This window comes from Ovis canadensis, chromosome 2 (assembly GCF_042477335.2).
Source record: "Ovis canadensis isolate MfBH-ARS-UI-01 breed Bighorn chromosome 2, ARS-UI_OviCan_v2, whole genome shotgun sequence".
NCBI lineage: Eukaryota > Metazoa > Chordata > Mammalia > Artiodactyla > Bovidae > Ovis > Ovis canadensis.
Window position 1 is genome coordinate 203,447,082 of NC_091246.1, and position 23,658 is coordinate 203,470,739.

Consider the following 23,658-nt stretch of genomic DNA (forward strand, 5'->3'; position numbering starts at 1 on the left):
AGAACAGTGGATAGTCATTGTCGTCATAATATATACAGTCCACTGTTATAATAGAACTTTAATGCTGTTTTTTTACAGATATATTCTTGTTTGTGTATGTATGTGTTTTGTATATATCCTCTTGGGACAAATGGCTTAGAATAGAACTCTGAATTGGGATTCAGGAAGAGTGATTCTATTTCTTGTCTAGCCACAAACTAGCTCTGAAACTTTGACTCATGCATCATGATTTCCAGTTGTTATTAAATGCATGGGGAAATAAATTCTACTTCTCATCTGTGTTTTCATATCATATTCCAAGTAGTGTATTTAATTTTAATGGCCATATTTTAGTCAGGGCATTGTATTTAATTGCTTCCAGAGGAGATTTGATCAAGATGGTGCATTCAGTGAAGTGTTTTCTCAGGAATGGTCAAAGGACTTCTGAAGGATCAACTTAGAGAAAAGTGAAAAGATTTAACAGCATTTGGCTTGTGAAGGGCCACGTGAAAGGTCATGTGGATAGGTGAAGAATTGACAATGGTGGGAGGGATGCCAAGGTAAAATTGACTGGAAGGAAATGAATCAGAGATTACTGCAGGATTTTTAGAGGAGAGGTGAAGAGGTCTTGAGTCATGGCATGGGGAAGAGAATGTGATTAAGATAATTATTTAAATGAGAGAATCTAGAAGTTGATTAGATAAACAATTTAAAGTCCCTCTCTGTAAATAACAAATTTAGAACACAGTACAAATTGCAGGGTTCTAAAAAAGTTGTGGAATTACTGTGGGGCTCTAATTTTCTTCGATTGTGTGTACTAACACTGATGCAAAGAAACAGGAAAACAATAGAATGGGAAAGACTAGAGATCTCAAGAAAATTAGAGACACCAAGGGACCATTTCATGCAAAGATGGGCACAGTAAAGGACAGAGATGGTATGGACCTGACAGAAGCAGAAGATATTAAGAAGAGGTAGCAAGAATATACAGAAGAACTGTACAAAAGAGATCTTTATGACTCAGATAACCATGATGGTGCGATCACTCACCTAGAGCCAGACATCCTGGAATGTGAAGTCAAATGGGCCTTAGGAAGCATCACTAGGAACAAGCAAGTGCGGGTGATGGACTTCCAGCTGAGCTATTTCAAATCCTAAAAGGTGATGCTGTGAAAGTGCTGCACTCAATATGCCAGCAAATTTGGAAGACTCAGCAGTGGCCAGAGGACTGGAAAAGGTCAATGTTCATTCCAATCCCAAAGAAAGGCACTGCCAAAGAATGTTCAAACTACTGCACAACTCTCACATGCTAGTAAAGTAATGCTTAAAATTCTCCAAGCCAGGCTTCAGCAATATGTGAACCATGAAATGTAGTCCTTTAAGATATAGTTCAAAGTAAATAAATTTTTATAATTTAATCTTGAACTCGTTTTAAACCTAGACTTACTGACAAAATTGAACACATTTGTATAAAGGAAACTGATGCATGAGAAGAGAATTGTCAAAACATGGCAATTTTTTGTGTATTTGAAATTGTGGGAAGTAAAAATCTGAAAAGTATACTATTCTCTACGTGGCATTCTAAATGTAATAGTAAGGAATTCTTCAAGTATACCAAAGAAGAGAGTCTAGGTAGATAAATCAGTTCTCCTCCTTTATGATAAATAGGACAATAAGTAACCTAAGATGAAAAAGTATATAGTGTTTTTTGAAGAAAGGTAATTAGTGATACTTGAGTAGAACAGGCATTTGTTGTTCTGTGTAGATGAATCAACTATTGGAAGGAAGCTTTCAGAACACAAGTTACGTAACATACCAGATGCTGACTGGTTTCAGCAAGTTGGGACTTTAAGGGTAGTCACTTGGCAAGTTTTTAGGAAAGTCGACAGTCAGAAACAAAGCAGTTAAACAGACTCCCAGCTGGTGTTTTACTTGCTCTATCTGTCTCATTGACTTTTGTTCTGTTGTTGTCTCCTCCTTCCTTTTTTCTTTTCTTCATCTCATGTTAAAGCTGCTGTTTCTTTTCTTCTCTTTAGGGTGTCTCCGTATTACTTTCTTTTGAACATTTTCTGTTTCCTCAGTTTCTATTATCTACTGCTATGAAGCAGAACAACCCCAAGCCCCCAAAATAGGCAGGATTCAGTGGGACAGTTCTTTTGCTTCACACGGTGTCAGCTTGAGTGACTCACTCAAACTCCTCTGGTCTGGGTTGACTAGGGCAGTTCAGGGCTGGAAAGGTCTCAGAATGCCTCAGTCTGTTTCTGCATCTTGGTACTCCTCCACATGGCCTCTCTTCAGAGTCTAGACTGAGCTTCTTCATAGCATAGTAGGCAAATTCCCTGAGGAAAACGCAAAGGTGCCAGGCTTATCTCACACTAGGTCAGAACCGGCACAGAATCACCTCTGTTGGATTCTGTTTGGTCAAAGCAAGTCAAAAGACCTGTGAAAATTTAGGGACAAGGAATTCAGTTCAGTTCAGACACTCAGTTGTGTCCGACTCTTTGCGACCCCATGAAGCACAGCACACCAGGCCTCCCTGTCCATCACCAACTCCTGGAGCTTACCCAACCTCATGTCCATTGAGTCGGTGATGCCATCCAACCATCTCATCCTCTGTCGTCCCCTTCTCCTCCTGCCCTCAATCTTTCCCATCATCACGGTCTTTTCAAATGAGTCAGCTCTTCATGTCAGGTGGCCAAAGTATTGGAGTTTCAGCTTCAACATCAGTCCTTCCAATGAACACCCAGGACTGATCTCCTTTAGGATGGATTGGTTGGATCTCCTCACAGTCCAAGGGACTCTCAAAAGTCTTCTCCAACACCACACTTCAAAAGCATCAATTCTTTGGCGGTCAGCTTTCTTTATAGTCCAACTCTCACATCCATACGTGACTACTGGAAAAACCATAGCCTTGACTCGATGGACCTTTGTTGACAAAGTAATGCCTCTGCTTTTTAATATGCTGTCTAGGTTGGTCATAACTTTCCTTCCAAGGAGTAAGCATTGTTTAATTTCATGGCTGCAATCACCATCTGCAGTGATTTTGGACCCCAAAATATAAAGTCAGCCACTGTTTCCCCATCTATTTGCCATGAAGTAATGGGACCAGATGCCATGACCTTAGTTTTCTGAATAGATTCCACCATAAGGTTCCTTATGGATGGAAAAGAATACTTATACAGGGAGAAAAGAAATTGATGGTGACCATCTTTTGGAGATTCTACTGCACGTTCAGTCAGCTGTAACAAATCTACTTATGCAGCAGTTAGAAGACTTAAACATCTGAAACATAGTTCAGAGCCTATAAACAAAACCAGAAAGGATTTACTTTCATTCTGTTCTAAAATAGTTATTTGCTTTTTAAAAAATGAACATTGATTAGAAGTAAAAATTTAAGTCAGAAGAGTTGTTAGTGATAGACTGATGAGAAGCCAGACTATCAAGAGAGAATGTAGGGAAATTCAAAACTAAACAATGAAATATAACAGACTTTATTAGAGAACAGATTAAATGAGAAAGGAAAGTTGTCTTTATTGCAAAGCTGTTAAGTCAGTAGTAATTAATTGGTCATTTTCATATATCACCTCATTTAATCCTTGTAAGAATCTCATTTTCATTTTATAGATGAATATTTTTAGGGTCAATAAACTTAACTTGTCCACGTGTCATAAAGGTAAACTGTAGAGTTAGGATTTTAATTCAAGTTTGTCTCTATTATTGTCACATATAGGGGAAAGTGGCATTGTGATAAATACAGAAAGAAATTCAAAGGAATAAGCTTTCATTTTTAAAAATTTCCTATTCCTACACAGTATTAAATGAGAGCAATATTACATATATATCACACATTTTGTTTGGGTTGCACATAATAATACAGTACTCTTTACCCTATTTTTATCTTGGAAGTATATGAATTAGACCATTTAGTTGAATATTTGAAAAGAAACATGCAACTTTAGTTGGAGTTTTCATCTGGTTAGATCTTTTGATTAATTTCTCAAAGTTTTTTCTCCTTTTCTAAATATTTTATAAAATTACCACCATTTATTCCCATAGATGTTAACAGTGAATACTGTAGCTAATTGTGCCTGCAGATTTAAATGTTTATACCAGATTTTTCTTTTTTTTTTTTTTTTCAGGGAAAACAGAAATGGTTTATGAAGCAGAACACAGAAGAATCGGCTATTGGAAGGAAGCTTTCAGATCATAAATTAAATAATACACCAGATGCTGACTGGCTTCAGCTCAAGCCTCTTGCCGGTAGACAACAGTTCTGACTAAAGAGAAACCTTTAAAATATAAAAATTGAAATTTTGCATCTAAACTGTACCTATGTTGTTTGAAATTTGTCTTTGTGGCTTCTCTAATATTAGTTTCTTTTATTTCCTTATGTGTCTCAACTGATTTTGTTCATGTTATGATTATTTTCAGCCTTATTTATTATACTGGGATATAGGGCCAATTCATTATATTACCAGGCAAGGAAGATATTGCACTTTTTACTTTACAGAAAAAAAAAAAAAAGAAAACATCTTTAAATTAGTGTTTTATTTCTTGGTAAGGCAAAAATCTCTGTGCCCTCCATATTGTTTTCATGTGAGAAAAGGAGAGTAGACCTTTGTACTTAAAGGAGAGTGATCTTGTACATAAAAATCTCTGCTCCTCCATTCATCTATTGTGTTTTGTATTGATGTAATGATGAGGTAGCTTAAAATTTTCAGGAAAACATAATATTTAACTATAATTTTTCCCATTTGTGAACTTATGTTTTCCCCTGAATATTACTAATGATTTTCTTTAGAAGAGGCAGCCTAGATATTAACTGTAGACTCTACCCCAAAATATGTTTTGTGAAGCAAATTTTGTCATATAATAGCTTTTGTAAAGTAGATGAGAGGCCAACTTTCATTTAAAAAAAATGTGACAGATGTTATCACTTACGGGTTTTTAAACTTCATTTTCATAATGATCTAGAAATGATCTTGTTCAGATATGTAAAGCACCCAGAGGATGCAAGTGATTTAAATTTTCCTTGTTTTCTTAAATGATAAGAGAAAGTTAGAGTGGGTAAACTTTAAGGTTCCTTTGTTCTCTGAAAAATTATGGGTTTATTTTGTTACCATGGGAATTCTATAGTAACTTTCTACTTTTATTTTCAACTGTTGGTGATATGCTCCTTAAGCTTCACATGTCTTCATGAGTGCCAGTTTCTATCCTCTCTTTGTCTGCTGTTGATTTCAGTTCCCTTCATTTACTTCATCTGATTCATCTTTTAGACTCTCAAAACCCCAGTTTATGTGTATGCATATGTATATTTCCTTATTTGTTTTTTAATATCTATTTAGGAATTATAAAAGACTTTCACCTAGGAATTGTTCATTACACTGCTGTTTTGTCTGGGTTTAAATTAAGCAAATATGCATTCATGTACTTGTTGATAAAGCATATCCTTTGCCATTATAAATATAGGAACTGATGACTCGGTTGTTTCTGAAGATCGACTTAATGAAACTGAACTGACTGATTTAGAAGGCCAGCAAGAATCCCCTCCTAAAAATTACCTTCATATAGAAGAGGAGAAAATCATGGACCATTCTCACAGTGATGGAATGCATGCCATTCATGAGCACGACCTCCATGCTACTGCACATAACCACCATGATGAGAGTAAAACTGTGCTGAGGAAGCATAATCATCAGTGGCACCACAAACATTCTCATCATTCACACGGTCCCTGTCATTCTGGATCAGATCTAAAAGAAACAGGAATAGCTAATATCGCTTGGATGGTAATCATGGGAGATGGCCTCCACAATTTCAGTGATGGGTTAGCAATTGGTAAGTAGGCTTAAAACTTGGGTTATAATTTGTTATTCCTTAAGACAATTTTCTGTTTTCCACTGTTTTAGTACTAATCTTGGAGCTTAACAAGTATACTGTTATATATTATTCCTGTCATTTGGCTTTTCCAAAGGTGATGTCAGTGTCTTTGGTAAGTCTACTTGGGGGCATAAAGGTATACTTTCAGTGGGTTTTTCTTTGAACATGTAAACAGATGTCTGCAGTATACTTCTTTAGTAACTTGATTTCTTATTGAAGGGATAGTTACCATATTGAAAAAGCTACCTTAACATATTTTCAAATACCTTCATTTATACATTTCTGAATAAGAACAAATGAATTTGAATCTTGGGTTTAAAATTTTTTTTATACGTTAAAAAGTGAAGAAAAATTTTACAATGATAAAAATCCATTATATCAAATCCAAACATATTAGAATCTTGTTAATATAAACTGATGTTACCAGTTTAGGAGAACATTAAATGTGATCAATACATAATTTTCTTTTGAGATCCAGACTATTAAATAATTACTCAGAAGTAGACTGGTTTCTTTCAGGAGAGATCATATTTTTGAAGCTTCAGTGGCTGTCATCATTAACGAGTAAAGAATTTTATAAGTAGTAGCAAACGCATGTATGCCTCTGATTTCAGTATTCAGGACCATCTGACAAATAATAATTTATACCATCCATGCTCTAGACCTAGAAAAATGTGGATATGGATACTTTTAAACATTTGAATATCTATAAATATTAGTTTGCAAGAACAAGTGCAGTTATAGACTTACATGACTTAAAATTGAGGTCAGAGGTTGAAACACTAAAACTGTTACTGCTCTGATGCTGAGTGAATTAGAAGATTACACAAATAAAGAATTTAATTCAATAGGGAATATTTATTTCATTGATTAGCTTTCTCTGGTTGTCACATACCTGTTGTACTTCATTCTCTGTGTTCAAAAACTATAGTATATGAGATTAGTGAGTCACTCGTACATTATGAAATTAGGTAAAAGAGAATGCACCTGCCATTATGAATGAAAATAGAAAAAGAGAAGATCAGTAAATGTCACTTGGATTTTTTCCACCCCCCCCCAACCTTAGGAGCAGCTTTCAGTGCTGGATTGACGGGAGGAATCAGTACTTCTATAGCTGTCTTCTGTCATGAACTGCCACATGAATTAGGTAACAAGATCTTAAAATTTATCAGATTTCATCAAATGTAAGAGTTAATATAAATGCATCTAAATTTTAGAGATGTTAAAACATAAAAAATGGCTGATGGCAAGTATTCAGTGTCATCATTCTCTTATTTACTGAATTTTTTGTTAATGTGCTTCCAAAAGTGTGTATTGTTTTTTATGTATTTTTATTTTATGTAAACAATATTGTTATAGCCCACTCTGTTTCTTAACTTATTTACTAATCAGTATATTTTTAACTCCATGAATTAATTTAATGTTTCTGCCTAGTACTTGAAGGTGTGTATTTACCACATTTTTACATGCTTAGCACCCAGTAGTTGGACTTACCATGTATCCTTTAAATTCCTGCCACCACAGATAATGGTGCATTGAACATCTGTAGACTTGATGCTGAGAGACCCTTGTGAGAACATCTAATGGGGTATATACCTGGGAACAAAACTGATGGATCCTAAGATATGCATGCCTGAGAGTATCATATCACTGTGGAGAATGACCAAACTAGTGTCCTCTCTAGCAGTAATAACTGAGAAGTCCTTTGTTTCTACATCCCTAGTAACACTTAGCGTTAACTCTCTAATTTTTGCCAATTTATAAGGTGTACAGTTATATTTCTTTATTGTATTTATAGGCATTTTTTGATCCAGCAATTGTTTTTAAAATTTCTCTTCTTACGTTTTGGTTTCCTCCTATAAATTGAAAAATGGAAGAAAAAATATGAACATATATTCACATAGAAAATATGAGGGATATGAAGGCGACTGAAATTTGGAAGAAAAAAAATGCATCTCTTGAGTATCCAAGGAATTTCTTCTGTGCCCTTTCTTCTGACTGAAATGTCTATCATTTTGACTGTTTATCTTGATTGGTAGTACACTGATTGGCTCACTTTGAGTAGAATTAACTTATATAATTTTCTTAATTCCTAACTGCTCATATAAATTAAAAAAGATCTCTTACTGCTTACTTGGTGCTTATTCTTTAGGACTTGATTCCTTATAGTTTTACTTACCTTGTCAACCTTGGGCATATAATTACACATCTTGTTTATGTCCCATAATCCTTTATCCAGACCCTTCATTGTCTTTTCCTTGGGCATTTTCCATAGGGAGTACTTACAGTTCTGGTTTCATTCTGTTCTAGTGTGTCTTATATACTTATTGTCTTGACATATGTTGATGTTACTATGTGACTAGATGTGACTTGCTTATTTAATCAGAATCTTTCAGTCCCCTTCCTTTACATGTAAAATAAAAGCTGAGAGTCATTAATGTTCCTTTCAGTGACCTTCACATCTGGCTTCTACCTACCTTTTCAGCCTCACTCACTGAATTGCTGTTACTTGTTTTCGACTTCACCCAAACACAGTTCATCAAACCTGCACTCTGGGTGCCTGACCTGTTTCCTTGCTCATTCCCTCTTAACTAGCTTGTCCTGCTAGGTCTGTCCCTAGTGTAGCATGTTAAGTCTTTTTTCCTCTAACTTCAGCACTGCCCTCCAGTACACCTTGCCTCAGGTTTATCTTTCCTCTAAACTTCATCACTTACTTTCTTTAGGTCCTTCTTTTAATGCTTAGTGTATTTCCCTTTTAGATATCCTGTTTTCTTATAATGTAGGTTTTTTGTGTGCAGATATTACATCTTACATTGTGAGATATTATATCTCACAGTTACATTTAACTGCTTTCCTATGCTAGTAAGAGAATGATGTACCAAATAACTTCCTTGCATTTCAGTAGCAACACAAATCAAGACTGTCAGTTTTTATATATAAGAAACATTGCCTAATTGTTTTAACCCTTTTTTTTTTTAAGTTTGCTTAGTATTAAACTTGGATAGTCAGACACACACATCCATAGTATGCCAGGAAAGCCTTCAGCTTCCTTCCTACCCACCCACTACCCCCTAAAAGGAATATGTCAGGCCACTTTATGATTAAGTATGGTTATACTGAATTCTCCTTGACCCACTTGCCATGCTCCATTTCAGCACAGAATTGACAGCAGAGACTTTGGAAATGAGGGATGGTTGCCTTCCTGTCACTTACTCCTTTTTTCCCCCTGTACTTTCTTATTGAAGGAGTGACACACAATAACTACGCATGAAACAAATGTAGTACCTAGCTTCTTGGCTAGGTAAGCCCTTGCTTGATACCCAGTGCAGAGTTCTGGTGAAACCCTGAGCCAAGACACCTCAGTGAAATATTGAGACTCCAAATCTCTACCTGTTCTACCCTACAAACCAGAGATTAAGATGTGACTATTTGGGGCTTTCCTGGTGGCTCAGACAGTAAAGAATCTGCTTGCAATGCAGGGGGCCCAGGTTTGATCCCTGAGTTGGGAAGATCTCCTGGAGAAGGGAATGGTTGCCCACTCTGGTATTCTTGCCTGGGAAATCCCATGGACAGAGGAGCCTGGTTGGCTACAGTCCATGGGGTCACAAAAAGTTGGACACGACTGAGTGACTAACATTATTGCTCTTACATTGCTGTAAGAGGAAACTCCAATCCAGATGTACATCTGTTCTGCCAGAAGGAGAGGAGTGAGACATGAAAATGTATGTTTTCCCCCAGTGCCTTGTGCTAAGTTGACAAACTGCCCCATGCTGGTTGCCTAAGCTCCTGGAAAAGGAAGATCATAAAGAAATGACCCAGCTTCCTCCTCTGGAGTGGGCCTGAAGGGCTTTGGCTTTTTTTTATCCATCTACAATGTGGAGGTGGCCTAAAGGAAGTTTTTACCTTTAAGACACAGTAATGAGCACTTTGGTAAAACAGGGCCAGATACATGTCTCTACTATGATTAGATTAACCATGCTTATTTGGAGAACAGAATGTAGAGAGAGGCATAGAAGCTTCTTAGTCAGAATTCCTAGGCAAGGAGAAAAACCAGTCCCTTTGAGGCTGCGACAGACACTAGGCAGGTGGATAGGGGCAAGTTCTCTTTACACTTAGCAGTTTAAGATGTTGGCAAAGCAGCCTAATATGTCACATTCTAGGATACTTTGATATAAAAACCTGTTTTTTCCTAGCTAAATTTTTGATTATGAATTCTTAAAACTATTCTTAGATTTTTATACTAAAGTGATACTCTGAGGGGAAAAACATGTACAGTTGACCGTTGAACAACGTGGGTTTGAACTGTGCTGGTCAATGTACGTGCAGAATTTTGTTTCTATAGTATATGAAAGTGAAGTGAAAGTTAATTTCTCATTCATTTCCAACTCTTTGGGATCCCCTGGACTGTAGCCTGCCCAGCTCCTCTGTCCATAGGATTCTCCAGGCAAGAGTACTAGAGTGGGTTGCCATTTCCTTCTCCAGGGGATCTTTCCTACCCAAGGATCAAACCCAGGTCTCCTGCATAGCAGGCAGATTCTTTACCAACTGAGCCACTGAGGAAGCCCAAGTTATACAGCTTATACAACTGCCAAGCATCTGTCTCAGCCTCCAAGGGACTGGTTTTTCTCCTTGCCTAGGAATTCTGACTCAGAAGCTTCTATGCCTCTCTCTACATTCTGTTCTTCTCCAAATAAGTATGGGTGGATAATCTAATGAGTAGATGCCCTATTTTACCAAAGTGCCCATTACTGTGTCTTAAAGGTCTATAGTATATACCACAGTATTACACGATTTGCAGTTGGTTGAATCTGCACATGTGGAATAGAGTATATGGAGGACTGACTATTAAGTTATACACAGATTTTTGACTGGGCCCCTGCATTGTTCAAGGGTCACTTACATTCTAGTACCTTGGAGACTGATCCTCAGTCCACTCAGTAATTCCAAATTTTGATGTTCCTCTTCTGAACAGATTTCTGTTTCTCTAATTGTGTTCCAGGTAGGGTTTTCATGTGTTTGGGAATGTGATATGAAAAAAACATGTACTTTTAAACCTTAGAATAATATAGGGAGGTCCCCTGTAAGAGGTATGCAGAAACTGAAGCCATCAGAGGAAACAGAAAACCCAGATTTCTCATTTCATGTTTGCTGTGGTGTATGATAATGAATATGAGATTACCTGATTTATTACTCTTTCTTCTGTTTTTGCCAAACTTGTGTAGCTGAATTTAAGTAAGTTGCAATATTATTCTTTTGCATTCTTTCCACTTTTTTCTACCCTTTCCATAAGGAGCTATATTTGAAACATTTGAAAAATAATTTATAAGAAAACCTATATAAGAATGTTTAAAGGGGAAGTGAGGTTGAGGATAATCCAAAAAGGTAGATGATCCAAACTCTTTTCTTGACATTGACCGATGTTTTAACTTAAGGAAATAACATTTTGATAAATAAATGTAGCTGTGTTACTAACACATTATTGACTGGAGATGTATTAATGCCACAGGAGTTAGTTTTTTAAAAAATCCCTGGTCAATAATGTGTTAAGACTCAGCTTAGAGTGGCTGTCTATAATGCTGTCCATTTTTTCCTTCCTTCTCATGAGTATTAAGAATTAAATAAATTCAAAATAAGATACTCATAATGTGCTAAATTGTCCAGGGAAAATTGAACATTCACTGTTTAGACTTAAACATCTGTATACATGCATTAATTAAGACAAAAAGAACCTTACAGTATATACTTTTAAAAAAAACTCAAAGATCTCATATTAGCAGATATTAACATAATTATAACATTGGATTGCATTAATATTTGTCAAGACAAATCAATGTTCAGTGTAAATTCCAGCTGAAGATTCCTTTGATTTATTTTTCAAATGTTTATATAGGTTCTTACTGAGAAGAGAAGGGTAGAAAAATATGCAGATAACTTTGAGGAAATTATAACCTGAGATAAGAGTAGGACAAAGATAGATTCTTAAATGATTCATCATGATATAAAAACATCATATAAAAGTCATTTATACTGCTATATACTAGCATTGAACAATTAGAAATTGAAATTTTTAAAAAGTAATGTTCACAGTAACACCAAAAAATACAAAATACTTTGGTTAAATCTAACAAAATCTGCAATAGAATCTGTATGCTGAAAACTACAATTTGCCAACAAAAGAAATCAGAGGAACCTTAAATGAAGATCTATTGTAAGTTTATGGACCAAAAGACTTAGCATTTCTAAGATACTAATTCTACCTATAGAGTCAGTACATTCCCAATTGAAATCTGAATAGAGTATTTTGGAGATAAGTGAGTTTTTTACAAAAACTTTCATGGAAAGGGAAAGGAATGGCCAGAAGAATTTTAAAAAGTAAACCAAGGTTAAATTTAAGACTTATTGTAAATCCACAATAATCAAAACAGTTTATATTGGTTAAAAAATAGGTACATAAATCAGTGGAACGAGGTATAGAATCCACACACATATAGCAACTTATTTGCAACAAAAGTGCAAAGGAAATTCCATGTAGAATGAATAGTTCAACAAATGTTTCTGCAATAATTGGATATCTAGTTGCAAAAAAAATCCTCCTACCATAGACAAAAATTAAAAATGAATCATTGATCTAAATGAAAAAAATTTTAAATATAAAAGAAGTTTAGAAGAAAACACAGACAATCTTGTGTCTTTTGGATTAAGCAAGTTGTTCTTATATACAATGCCAAAAACATCTCTACTAAGCTTCCCTGGTGGCTCAGAGGTTAAAGCGTCTGCCTCCAATGCCGGAGACCTGGGTTCTATCCCTGGGTCGGGAAGATCCCCTGGAGAAGGAAATGGCAACCCACTCCAGTACTCTTGCCTGGAGAATCCCATGGACTGAGGAGCCTGGTGGGCTGCAGTCCACGGGGTCACAGAGTCGGACACGACTGAGTGACTTTACTTACTTACTTTATGGAAAAAAGTAATAAAGTAGACTTCCTAAAAAGTAAAAACTCTACACAACACAAAAGACAGTTAAAGAGAATGAAGAGACAAGCTAAAGACTAGGAATAAGTATTCGGAAAATATATATCTGACCAAAATCTTTTGGGATGTTTAAAGACCTCTCGACTCAGTAATAAGAAAACCAACAATTCAACAATTTTTTAAAAATGGGTAAAATACTTGAACAGGCATTTCACTAAAGAAGTTATGCAGATAACAGATAAACACATGAGAATTCAGTACTAGATTTATCATTGTGGGCTGGAAAGGATCAGGAGCAACCAGAACTCCCATAAATTGCTGCCAGAAATCCCACTTCTAGGTATCTACATACAGGAGACAAAAATTTTGGTTGATACAAAAATCTATTTATGAATGTGTATAGTGGCTTTATTCACAATTGCCAAAAAATTGGAAACAACCGAAATGTCTTTAAGCTACTGAAGGGATAAATAAGCTATTGTTCATCTATGCAATATTACTTAGTGGTAAAAAGCCATGATTTTCTGATATAAATTGTAACATGGATGAATCTTACATCATGCTAAGTGGGGAAAAAAAAAAAACAGACTCAAAGGACTACATAATATATGTGATGTTCTGGGGAAGACAAAACTGTAGGGACAGAAAGCAGATCCCTAGAAGTGAAGGGCCTAAGGAAATTTTGGGGTTTGGGCAGGTAAAGAAACAGAGTCTGATAGTTATGTTTACATAATATATATACTTTTTAAAAATATATACTTTTGTCAAAATTCAACATCAAAAAAGGGGAGGATTATATATGTAAGTTATACCTTAATTTTAAAAAGTATTAACTAAATATCTCATCTGGAATCTTGTGTAGTTAATTCTTGCTGTTTGGTGGTTATTCAGGGATGAAAGTAATCATCTTCCCACCCAGTACTATCAGGAAGGCATCAGAATTGATGTTTGTACTTTAGATACTTTGGTTCAATGAGTATTCAATAATGCTCCTTTAAAAATTCTATTTGAAATTGTAAAAGGAAACACTATATTTTATAACCTAAAAGTCACTTCTGTAGTCTCATTTTATATTACCTAAACCCTGCTAAATGAAATTGTCCCTTTAACACAATAGATGGGTGAATTATTGAAAGTGTGGTGAGGAACTTTGTAGAGGAAGAAGTTAGGGAACTCTTTGCTTAGAGGAAGCTGAGGAAGAAAGCCCAGAGGAACTTAAAACTCTAGAGAAGAGATAAAAGTTGACATTGACTCCAAGTCTCAGCAGGAGAATTAAGTATTTAAGATGAGAGAGAGAAGATATAGGATGTATAGTAATATTAGGTGGAAACTAGAGAATGGCAGTTTAGAAGCCATTGGTAGGTAATCTCCTCGATTGTATTCTTTCCGAATAATGTTGCAGGAGTAGTTTATAGCATTTCATTAGAACATGGAAAATAATGCCTTGCACTAAGTTCTTTGTTGTTAACTTCTACTTATCTATTATAAATGAGAATCATGTAATCATAGCTTAAAAACACACACACACACACACACCTAGATCATGTGCTTTTAGTCATGTAAGATACCTTCTCATGGGAAATAAAGAGCCCTCAGTATTCTGTATAGTAACTTGCATCTACTGAACATTCAGTAATTGACTGGATGTTTGTATATTTAGTAGCTAAAACAAAAAAATTTACAATTAATGAAACTATTGCTTTTGACCCTTTAGCTTCAAGACTTAGTTCTAGCAACATTTTGCCCTTCTAGTAATGTGTCTCTAATCAATATTTAATCCTTTATTTAGCAGCTTTAGACAGATGAATGAGAAAAGTCTTTTTATTCTTTTTACATTTTTAGGACTTTCAGAATTAAGATTTAACTTTTCTTTTGGAATAAAGGAAACATAAATGTAAACTGCATACAATATACTTAGAATCTGTTAACCTCTGTTCTTACTTAGCCCATTTCCCTTAGAGAGGGCAGAGATCAGAGTAGAGAGCTTTATTTGTTGCTCACAAAAAGTGCTGTGGTGAAGTTCTTTTTTCTTACATCTTTTTGGTGTTCTGTAAAATTTTCATTTCAGTTATCAAGTAACATTGACCTTGCTTTTTGATATACAGTTCTTTGAATTTTAACATGTATATAGATTTGTGTCACTGCTACCACCATCAAGGATAACAGTTCCATCATCTCAACAAACCCCTTCATGCTGTCCCTGTGTAGTCACATCCCTTTTCTATCCTTGCCCTTTGGTGACCCCAAGTGCTCTTCATCACTGTCGTTTTATCTTTTTGAGAATATCATATAATGGAATCATATATAACCTTCCAGACTCTCTTTCAGCATGATGCCTTTGGGATTCACCCAAGGTTTTACATGGATTAAGGTTTAAAAAGTAAAATAAAATTTCATTATAAAATTTCAGTTATAAAGATATATCTTTTTATGTCATTCTTAATTTTGTTTTTTTGTTAGTGTTTTCCTGAATTTGTAAGTAAAATCCTGTGGTTTTAAAACTTACTTTATGTCTTAACTGCAGGTGATTTTGCAGTTCTTCTTAAAGCAGGCATGACTGTAAAGCAAGCAATTGTATACAACCTCCTCTCTGCCATGGTGGCTTACATAGGCGTGCTCATAGGCACAGCTGTTGGTCAGTATGCCAATAACATCACACTTTGGATCTTTGCAATCACTGCAGGCATGTTCCTCTACGTAGCCTTGGTGGATATGGTAAGACAGCTTATTTTATATTTTTGTTCTTATACTAAACCTGTAAATAGAATGAACTTCCAAAAATGGGAAGAACTCTTTGGATGTAGTTTGAAAGACTGATAAACATAACCCATTTTAAAGACATGTGATATCTTAAATAATCTATTAAGAAAAGACATTTAAGTAGGAGGATTCCTTCTTTGGCAACCAGTTATCTTGAAAATTTTTGATCAAATAATATTACTATTCAAAGTAACCATCAATAATATTTAAAGGTATAATTACTATAGTACTTTGAAGGTTTTGTAATATTGGGGTGGAAGTGTTTTTTTATGGTTAATAAAATAATTCTTTGAGCTTGCTTAATAGCAAATAGGAAGGAAGTACTCTATCTCTCCAGCCTTTTGCAGAAAATGGTTTATATTGCAAGGGGTTTATGTAATTGCCCTTATTTCTAACTTCAGTTTAAAGTTAATAAATCTGTAACACTAATTAGTTTAATTTTACTTTTATATCCTAAATATGTTAGGCAGTGTGTTTGCAGAATAATTTGGTTAATTTCTGTTTTTAACTAGATAACTGTGTTCACTTTTCTACCTAGTAGACTCTATTAGATAGTCTCGTTTCAGTTATATAACCTAAATTTTTAATTACAGAATATTTATTATAGCAAGTTTGGAAAATAAGAAAAAATAATTTTTATTTTATATCCAGAAGCAGCCATTTACCTCCTCTCTCCTTAAGCCTCTAACACCTCACTTAATGTCCTCATGTTTAGCTGATGACCTTACCTCCTATTTCATGGAGAACACTGAAGCCACTGAGACAACTTCCCACTAGTTCCCATCACCATTTCTATTCATTTCCTGTGTCAATGCTTTTGTCCCTGTTACTATGAAAAAACGTCTGTGTTCCTAGCTAGATCCAGCTCCTTCAAACTGTTCTCTAGATCTTATCTATCCCCTCTCTAACCCAACTCCCTTAAATTTCTCCCTTTTTCCTGCATCATTTATTTTTCCCTCCTGCTGGATCATTCCTATCAGTATATAAACCTCATATTACTTTTCCTATCTTAAAAAGTTAGGGTGGAAGAGGATCTTTTTAAATTCCAGTTTCAGTTTTAGCTACTGCCATATTTATTATTCTCCTTCCCAGTTATAGCAATTACGCATTCTTGTTTTTTAATTCTCTTCTCTCATGAGTCTAGCTCATTAGGTTTTCTCCTTGACTGCTCTGCCAGGTTACTTTGTCAAATCTACCATTCACCAGAGCATTGCTAAATCCACTGGTCACCCACCCTATTCATCTTTATTTCACTTTTCCTAACAGTAGCATTTGGCTGTTGATCATTCTCTTCTCTTTGGAATATTTCCCTGGCCATTGGCTTCTGTACCACCACTATTTCCTGAATTCCCACGTTTCTGGCCTTTTCTTAGTGTTTTGCTGGATTTTCTTCTCTTCCCTTACCTCTGAATGTTGATGAAAGTCCTCTCAGTAATCTTACCTGGTCTCATGGCTTTTAAGTATTTATTGGCTGATAATTTCTAACTTTGCAACCCTCTCCAATATTCTTGCCTGGAAAACCCTGTGGACCGAGAAGCCTGATAGGCTACAGCCCATGAGGTCACAAAAAGTCAGGCACGACTGAGCGACTGAGCACACACATACAATGAGAGTGTATCACATCACATTTTTTGTGCTTCTCTGGTGGCTCAGACAGTCAAGAATTGGCCTGCAATGCAGGAGACCCAGGTTTGATCCCTGAGTTGGGAAGATTCCCTGGGGAAGGGAATGGCTACCCACTCCGTATTCTTGCCTGGAGAATTCCATGGACAGAGAAGTCTGGTGGGCTACAGTTCATGGGATCACAAAGAGTTGGACATGACTGAGTGACTTAACACTTTCACTTCCTTAACATCCTTAGCCCAGGCCATTTCCTTAACTCCAGATTAGCATTATCTACCAGCTAACCTGAGTATCTAAAAGGTGTTATAAACTTAATATATTCAGAAACCAGCTCTTGATATTTGCCAACCCTACTCCTTACACCAGCACTTCCTTGAGAATCCTCCATCTATTTTTTTAAAAAAATCCTCCATCTATTAACGATAACTTTTTTCTTCTTCTTTATTCTTTCTCAGATCAAAACCTTGAGTATCTCTCTTTGACTCTTTCTTTCTGTCCCTTCCTCATATACTGGGGCTCCATCTCCTCAGCACCTATTCTCCAATCTCATTCCAGGCACCATCATCTCTTTTTAACTGTTCTCCCTGCTTTTTTGCTCTTGTCCTAGCCACCACACTCTGTATCTATCACCACACCTTGGGTAACCTTTTTTTTTCAACTGATCCTTGTAAGATTAGATTAGATCATATCACTTGTGAGCTTCAAACGCTTCAGTGGTTTTCCATCTCATTAAAGCAGAAGCACAGAGTTCTTGTTTTGATCTTCAGTGTTTTTTATCCTCCTGTTTTTCTCCCTTTCCATCCCTAATTTTCCTAACATTACCTCACTTCTGCTCCCCCAGGAGGCACACTCTGCCTCAGGGTCCTGGCTCTCGCTGATTACTCCTGTGGAATATTTTCCTGAGACATTCTCCTGGCCAGTTCCCTTACTTCTTGAGGCACCCTATCTAAAATTTCAGTCTCCACACCAACATTTCACATCCTGTATTCCTACTTTACTTTTTCTCATTTGCACTTGTATCTAAATTTACTAATAACACACTGAACATTTTATTTATTTATTGAGTTCATTTTGTGCCCCATTAGGCAATCAGTTCTTGAAAGGCAGGCATTTTTATAATATTTCAAGTACTGCTGGAGATGTATAATTAATTCATAATTAATTGAATGAAGAGTGAATGAGCTAATTCTTATACTAGAGAGCTAAACTTGTAAAAAGAACAAGAGTGTCATTATAGTAAGGAATTAATAGTCTAATGAAGAAGAAAAGTAGCCATCAATTACAATCCTTTGGATGCATGTTATGATAGACTGATGTACCATGTTTGTGGAATTAGAGTCTAGCTAAAAAATTGGGAAATAAAATTAGGCAAGTTTTTCTGGAATAGGAAATTTGAGCCAAGTATTTAAAAAAGGTAGAAGAGTTTATCAGAATCAAGAGGAAAGGGCATATAAGAAATAACATCATTTCTTTTACCAGTCAGTCTACTTCTGGGACTATATTCTGAGGAAATAAGATGATTATTGCTAATAAAGCAAGCAAATAAAAATGAATCATATTTCATAAAAAAATACTTTTTGCAGAGTAGTTTAATGTCTCAATTGAAAACACCTAAGTGTTCTAAAAGACAGGGACAAACTATCCACATATATTTTAGGACTCATTTAGGACATATATTAGGTAATATATCTACAGTGTCATTAATTAGGTAGTTGGTGATGAGATCATGAGTCATACAATTTGCCATGCTAAAAAGATTAGTCTATCTTATGAATTTTGGGAGACCATTAAAAGGTTTAAGCAACAATGACAGACATTATCTGTTTTGTTTTATAAAGACCACTTTAGCTAGAAGGAGGAAGTTTATATTGATTTATATAGTCATTAAGTAAGATAGCATCAATACCAGTAGTTTTAGTTTTAGACAGATAACAAGTTGGAAGTTTCTGGTTTTTTGGAAGCTTTGGATAGCACCTGTTTATCAACAAGCACTGTTGCATGTTAACACCTGTGATCTACAAGTAGGTACTGGCTGGCTCTTAACAGTGCTTATGACAGACAATATTGGCATTAGCATTCAGGACAGAATTGAGTGTGAGGAAGGCACTATGGTGCCTCTTCTTGTTGATATGTGCACATGTCTAGAGGGAATATTTCTGTGAAACGTATATTGTTTATCCTTAAATACTAAGGAAAGTTAAAAGTTTTTGTAACCATAAAATCTTGGGGAAAAAGTTTTTGTAACAATAAAAGTAGTCTTCTTTCTAAAGTGATAGGTAAGAACCTGCCAGTTTTAGTCTTAATCTAGGGGTTGGCAAACTTTCTGTAAAAGAAACAATAATGAATATTTAAACTCTGTGGACCATATAGTGTCTGTCACAGTTATCCACCTCTGACATTTATAATGGTCTCTACTACTTAATTCTGCTGGATAAGAACAGTAACCTCCATTAGCATACACTACTGCACAGACTTCTTTAAACCGAACAGATAACCAGCGTGAAGTAGTTCTTAGACAGGACTCTCAGGAGATTGTTAAATATACTGCAGCACTGTCAAAGCATGGTAATTGGATTAATTGTACTCATTATTTAATAATGAATAATGATATTTCTTCCTTGTAGACACTATGTACTCAACACTGCATTTCTCCTCCCTAAACCCCAGAGTACCACGATACTGTTTGGAGTAAAAGCTTAGTGTCAAATAGAGTAGCATGTCAGTGTCCTGTAGATATTCACTGCAAGCTTGAAAAACAAACAACAAACAAAAATGAATACGAAAATTGGAAATAGTTCTCTTTAAATTTTGATTATGTTTGGGTGGGAAGCATGTATGCTTATAATAATGCACATACATTCATCCTTCAGCAAAATCCTTTTTATTTAGACACATTAAAGATTTTAGTTTTATACTTTTCTACGGATTATTTTTAAATGTGGTATATGCTTGTGCTTTAGAAGCTGAACTATACTTTTCAGTGCACTGTGCCTTTAAAGATATTGGAAACTTTCAAAATTTAAAAATGTTATCACTGTTAGGAGAATAGAATACATTGTGAAGATAGCATGCATAACTTGGTAGTACTGCTGCACAGCCTTGATACAATATTTCTGTCTATCATTGGAAGAAAAATAATGGCTTTTAAGAGCATAGAGGTATCAATTTTGGAATTGTCTTGTTACTCTGTATCCTTGGTGAAATGTTCAGTTGGAAATGAGAATTTAGATGGAAAAGGGTGAATAAATGATAGTTTTGAATGAAATAGCCCCCAAAGGAATCTTACTTTCTCAGTGAGCTTAAGATATATCAGTAAGTGTGGGAATTGTAGTGTTCTTTTCTGAGTTTCATTGGCAAAACTGCTAAAGTTTTATACTTTAGCAGAAATGTTGGTAGACAGTAAAACTTTTAAAAAGTAACTAATACATATATGATGTGTTCTGTTGGGAGGTGAGGAGGGCACAGATTTAGTGTTTATTTAGTACATAGCTAGAGCATAAAATTTCTAAGTGTTTGACTAAAATATGGTTAGCACCATGTTCAAAACTATTATAGTTGTACTTTAGTCACTAACTTTCTTAAGTAGGAAAATGTTTTAAAAAATGAGATTATACAAAATTGTTTTAAAATATTTTAAAATATTTTTTAGCTTCCAGAAATGTTGCATGGTGATGGTGACAATGAAGAACATGGCTTCTGTCCAGTGGGGCAATTCATTCTTCAGAATTTAGGATTGCTGTTTGGATTTGCCATTATGCTGATAATTGCCCTCTATGAAGACAAAATTGTGTTTGACCTCCAGTTTTGACCATTCCCAGCAATCACTGCTGATGATGAGAATGTTACCATGCAGCTTTGCATCTGTTCCTTGTACTGTAAGCACGTTGCTCAAAGAAAAGTCAGTGGCTTGCACTACTTACAAGTTCATAGATTTGAGCCTAACCACAAAGACCAGTGCTCAGTACTGTTTTCCCTGCATGAAGGGGTCTTTTAAAAATATAAAACTTGTGATAAAGAAAGGAGAAAATGGGACTCCATGAACCAATGTTGATATAGGTTTGATTAAGACTTTTTATAAAGAAATAATCATATAAAAAACACTAAAGTAGTCTCTATTAGTAGAAACTTCTGTGGCTATGCAGAAATAGAAATTGAACCAAAAAGAAAAAAAATCACTTAAACTTTAAAAATATTTTAAATGGACTTCGGGCAGACTTTTCTTTGTGCTAAAAGTGAATTGTAGTGTCCTTTAATTCAGCTACATATGGTAATAGGGATCAACATGACACAGCTTTAAAGCTGCATAAGGTAGGACTGTAGCACCTAGAGGAAAGCTCAGGCTGCATTAGAGTATGGATTTAGCATTGGGAAAAGGCCCTTATTCTTTGAATCTAGAGTTACTATTTTTGTATATATTTGCATAGGGTTTAAACTTGCAGCCTAAACTACTGAAATTTGTGACTGTACATTTGTGTGAGCTTCAGTTTAATGAAAGATTCATAATGGTTCTTTGTATTAATATTATACTTGGTGTTTGGGCTTTTTTTTAACTTTTATTTTTGTTTCAGGTTTTTTGGTGAGGGTAAGGGATTTGGAGCATGTGGTAAAATGTTTGTTTGTTTGTTTTTCCCTTAAAATTGTAACCCTTTAGAAAATATCAGCAAAATGAAGAATCCAAATGTGGTCTAAATATTCAGATTCCCTACTTTAACAGAAATAATTAGTTATTTGGGAAATTTAAGTTTTAAATGTACACAGTGCTCTACCAGTTTGGCACTGGAACCTAGAGCACATGCTGTGGCTGGCAGTAAGGCTGTAAGTCAGCAAGTCTACCATGTCCATAACCTGTACGTTGAGTGTAAGAATGGTTCTGAGGGTGATCTCCACTGGTGCCCTGGCTGTCGTGGTGCTGAGTTACTTGGGAGATGCAGTTAAGTAACTCGGCTGAAATCACTTATCATTTTGTGCCAACATGTGCTTTTCGTGCCTGGTAGGGATTAGTCTCTTTTTTAGGTGCCCTGTTCTCCTGCCATAAATGGTGAATGATTTGTGAGAAGTGCAAGCCACATTTATCCTGACTTTTGACCTAATAATTTGTAGTACTAATCATATGCATGTAGCTTTTCTGTTTACATCTTGTGCCACATGGTCTTTATTTATGCCAGGTAAACTGTATTTGAACTACCTGCGGGCAGCTTTGTTTTGATCTGCTTGGCTACCTGTGTAGCGGCTTTAAAAATCTTACTGTTCAGATATTTAAGAGCCAAACTCGTTCCATTCCATTTAAAATGTTTTCAGTTAGTCCTCCTCCTTTCCCCAGTTCCTTTTCTCTTACTCCATGAACTTTAAAACAAAACTGAGAGCAGTACATGCATCCAGGTGTTAAGAGTATTGCCAGTGTTTCTCCTGTATGGTGTAAGCAAGGGGTTCATTAGGTGTTAGTTCCTTCATTTATGCTTGGATTTGAAAAATTATTTCTTGCTTTCTTCATGGCTTCCCATAACAAGTAGGAGTTTTATACATAGATTACTTGCAGCATTGGGCACTGAATTAGGACAGTCCTCAGCTCATTGCTTGACCCTTCAAGCAACCTAGCTAAAAGGTGCTGATATTTTATTTAGTACTGCCAACTTCAAGTGATTCAGATATCTTGCTTTCTGAACCAAGGTATATTTATAGTTCATTTTGGGGTCTGTATGCCCAAGGAGGATTCTGCATTCCAGCATGAAATCTGCTTAATTTTAAAACTTTTATGAAAAGCAACAGCTGGAATATACTCCCAGTCTTAAAAATAAATGCCTGATTTAAAGCAAATAGGTTATGCTGAAGTATATAAAGTTTTATATTCTCTCAAAAATGGTAGTATCTTTATTTGCTAGATATTTTTTAAACTTCTAAGAGGGCTGTAACAGTTGCTGCTAGTATTTTTCTTGGGGTTCCACCAGTATTTAGTTTTTACATCATCCTAATGTATAATTTCAAGTCTTACTAGACAATCTGAATTCCACTACATTTCTGTTTGGCTCCAACATTCCATTTAGCTTGACCAGTCTAATTTAACATGTGTTTGTTGGAGGTCATTAATGTTACTTGTACAATGCTGTCACTGTGTGACATTCATATGAATTTTGGTGTATATCACATTGCATTCAATCAGCTGTGATTATGCTTAGAAATACTATAGTAACTAGATGCAGTGTGAATATTTTCCATTAACAGTAAGTCAGTGGCTTAAATGTGATTATGGTCCTGCAAGGTGATACTTGCTAAAATATCTAAACTTTTTTTTGTTGTTGTAACTGAATCATTTTTTTAAAATTTATAAAGCTGGAAATGATCAAATGCTGTTTTTTCATTGTCAACAGTGGTGTGTCATTTTATGTATGTTCCTAATGCTTATGGAACGCTCCCCAAATAAAGTTATTCAAAAAGAGCAAATATATCAGT

The 23,658-nt window shown here is 35.3% G+C and overlaps 1 protein-coding gene across 4 annotated transcripts in view; it reads left to right on the forward strand.

Moving 5' to 3' along the window:
- SLC39A10 (solute carrier family 39 member 10) overlaps positions 1-23,642 on the forward strand; it is a 152,353-nt gene extending 128,711 nt beyond the window's left edge. For all 4 annotated transcript variants that reach the window (XM_069574475.1, XM_069574474.1, XM_069574473.1 and 1 more), the window contains 5 exons: positions 4,119-4,239; positions 5,449-5,817; positions 6,926-7,006; positions 15,353-15,543; positions 20,861-23,642. In XM_069574475.1, the coding sequence (XP_069430576.1) occupies positions 4,119-4,239; positions 5,449-5,817; positions 6,926-7,006; positions 15,353-15,543; positions 20,861-21,019 (921 nt within the window). In that variant the 3' untranslated portion in view covers positions 21,020-23,642. The remainder of the gene's footprint in view (positions 1-4,118; positions 4,240-5,448; positions 5,818-6,925; positions 7,007-15,352; positions 15,544-20,860) is intronic.
- The last annotated feature ends 16 nt before the right edge of the window (positions 23,643-23,658 follow it).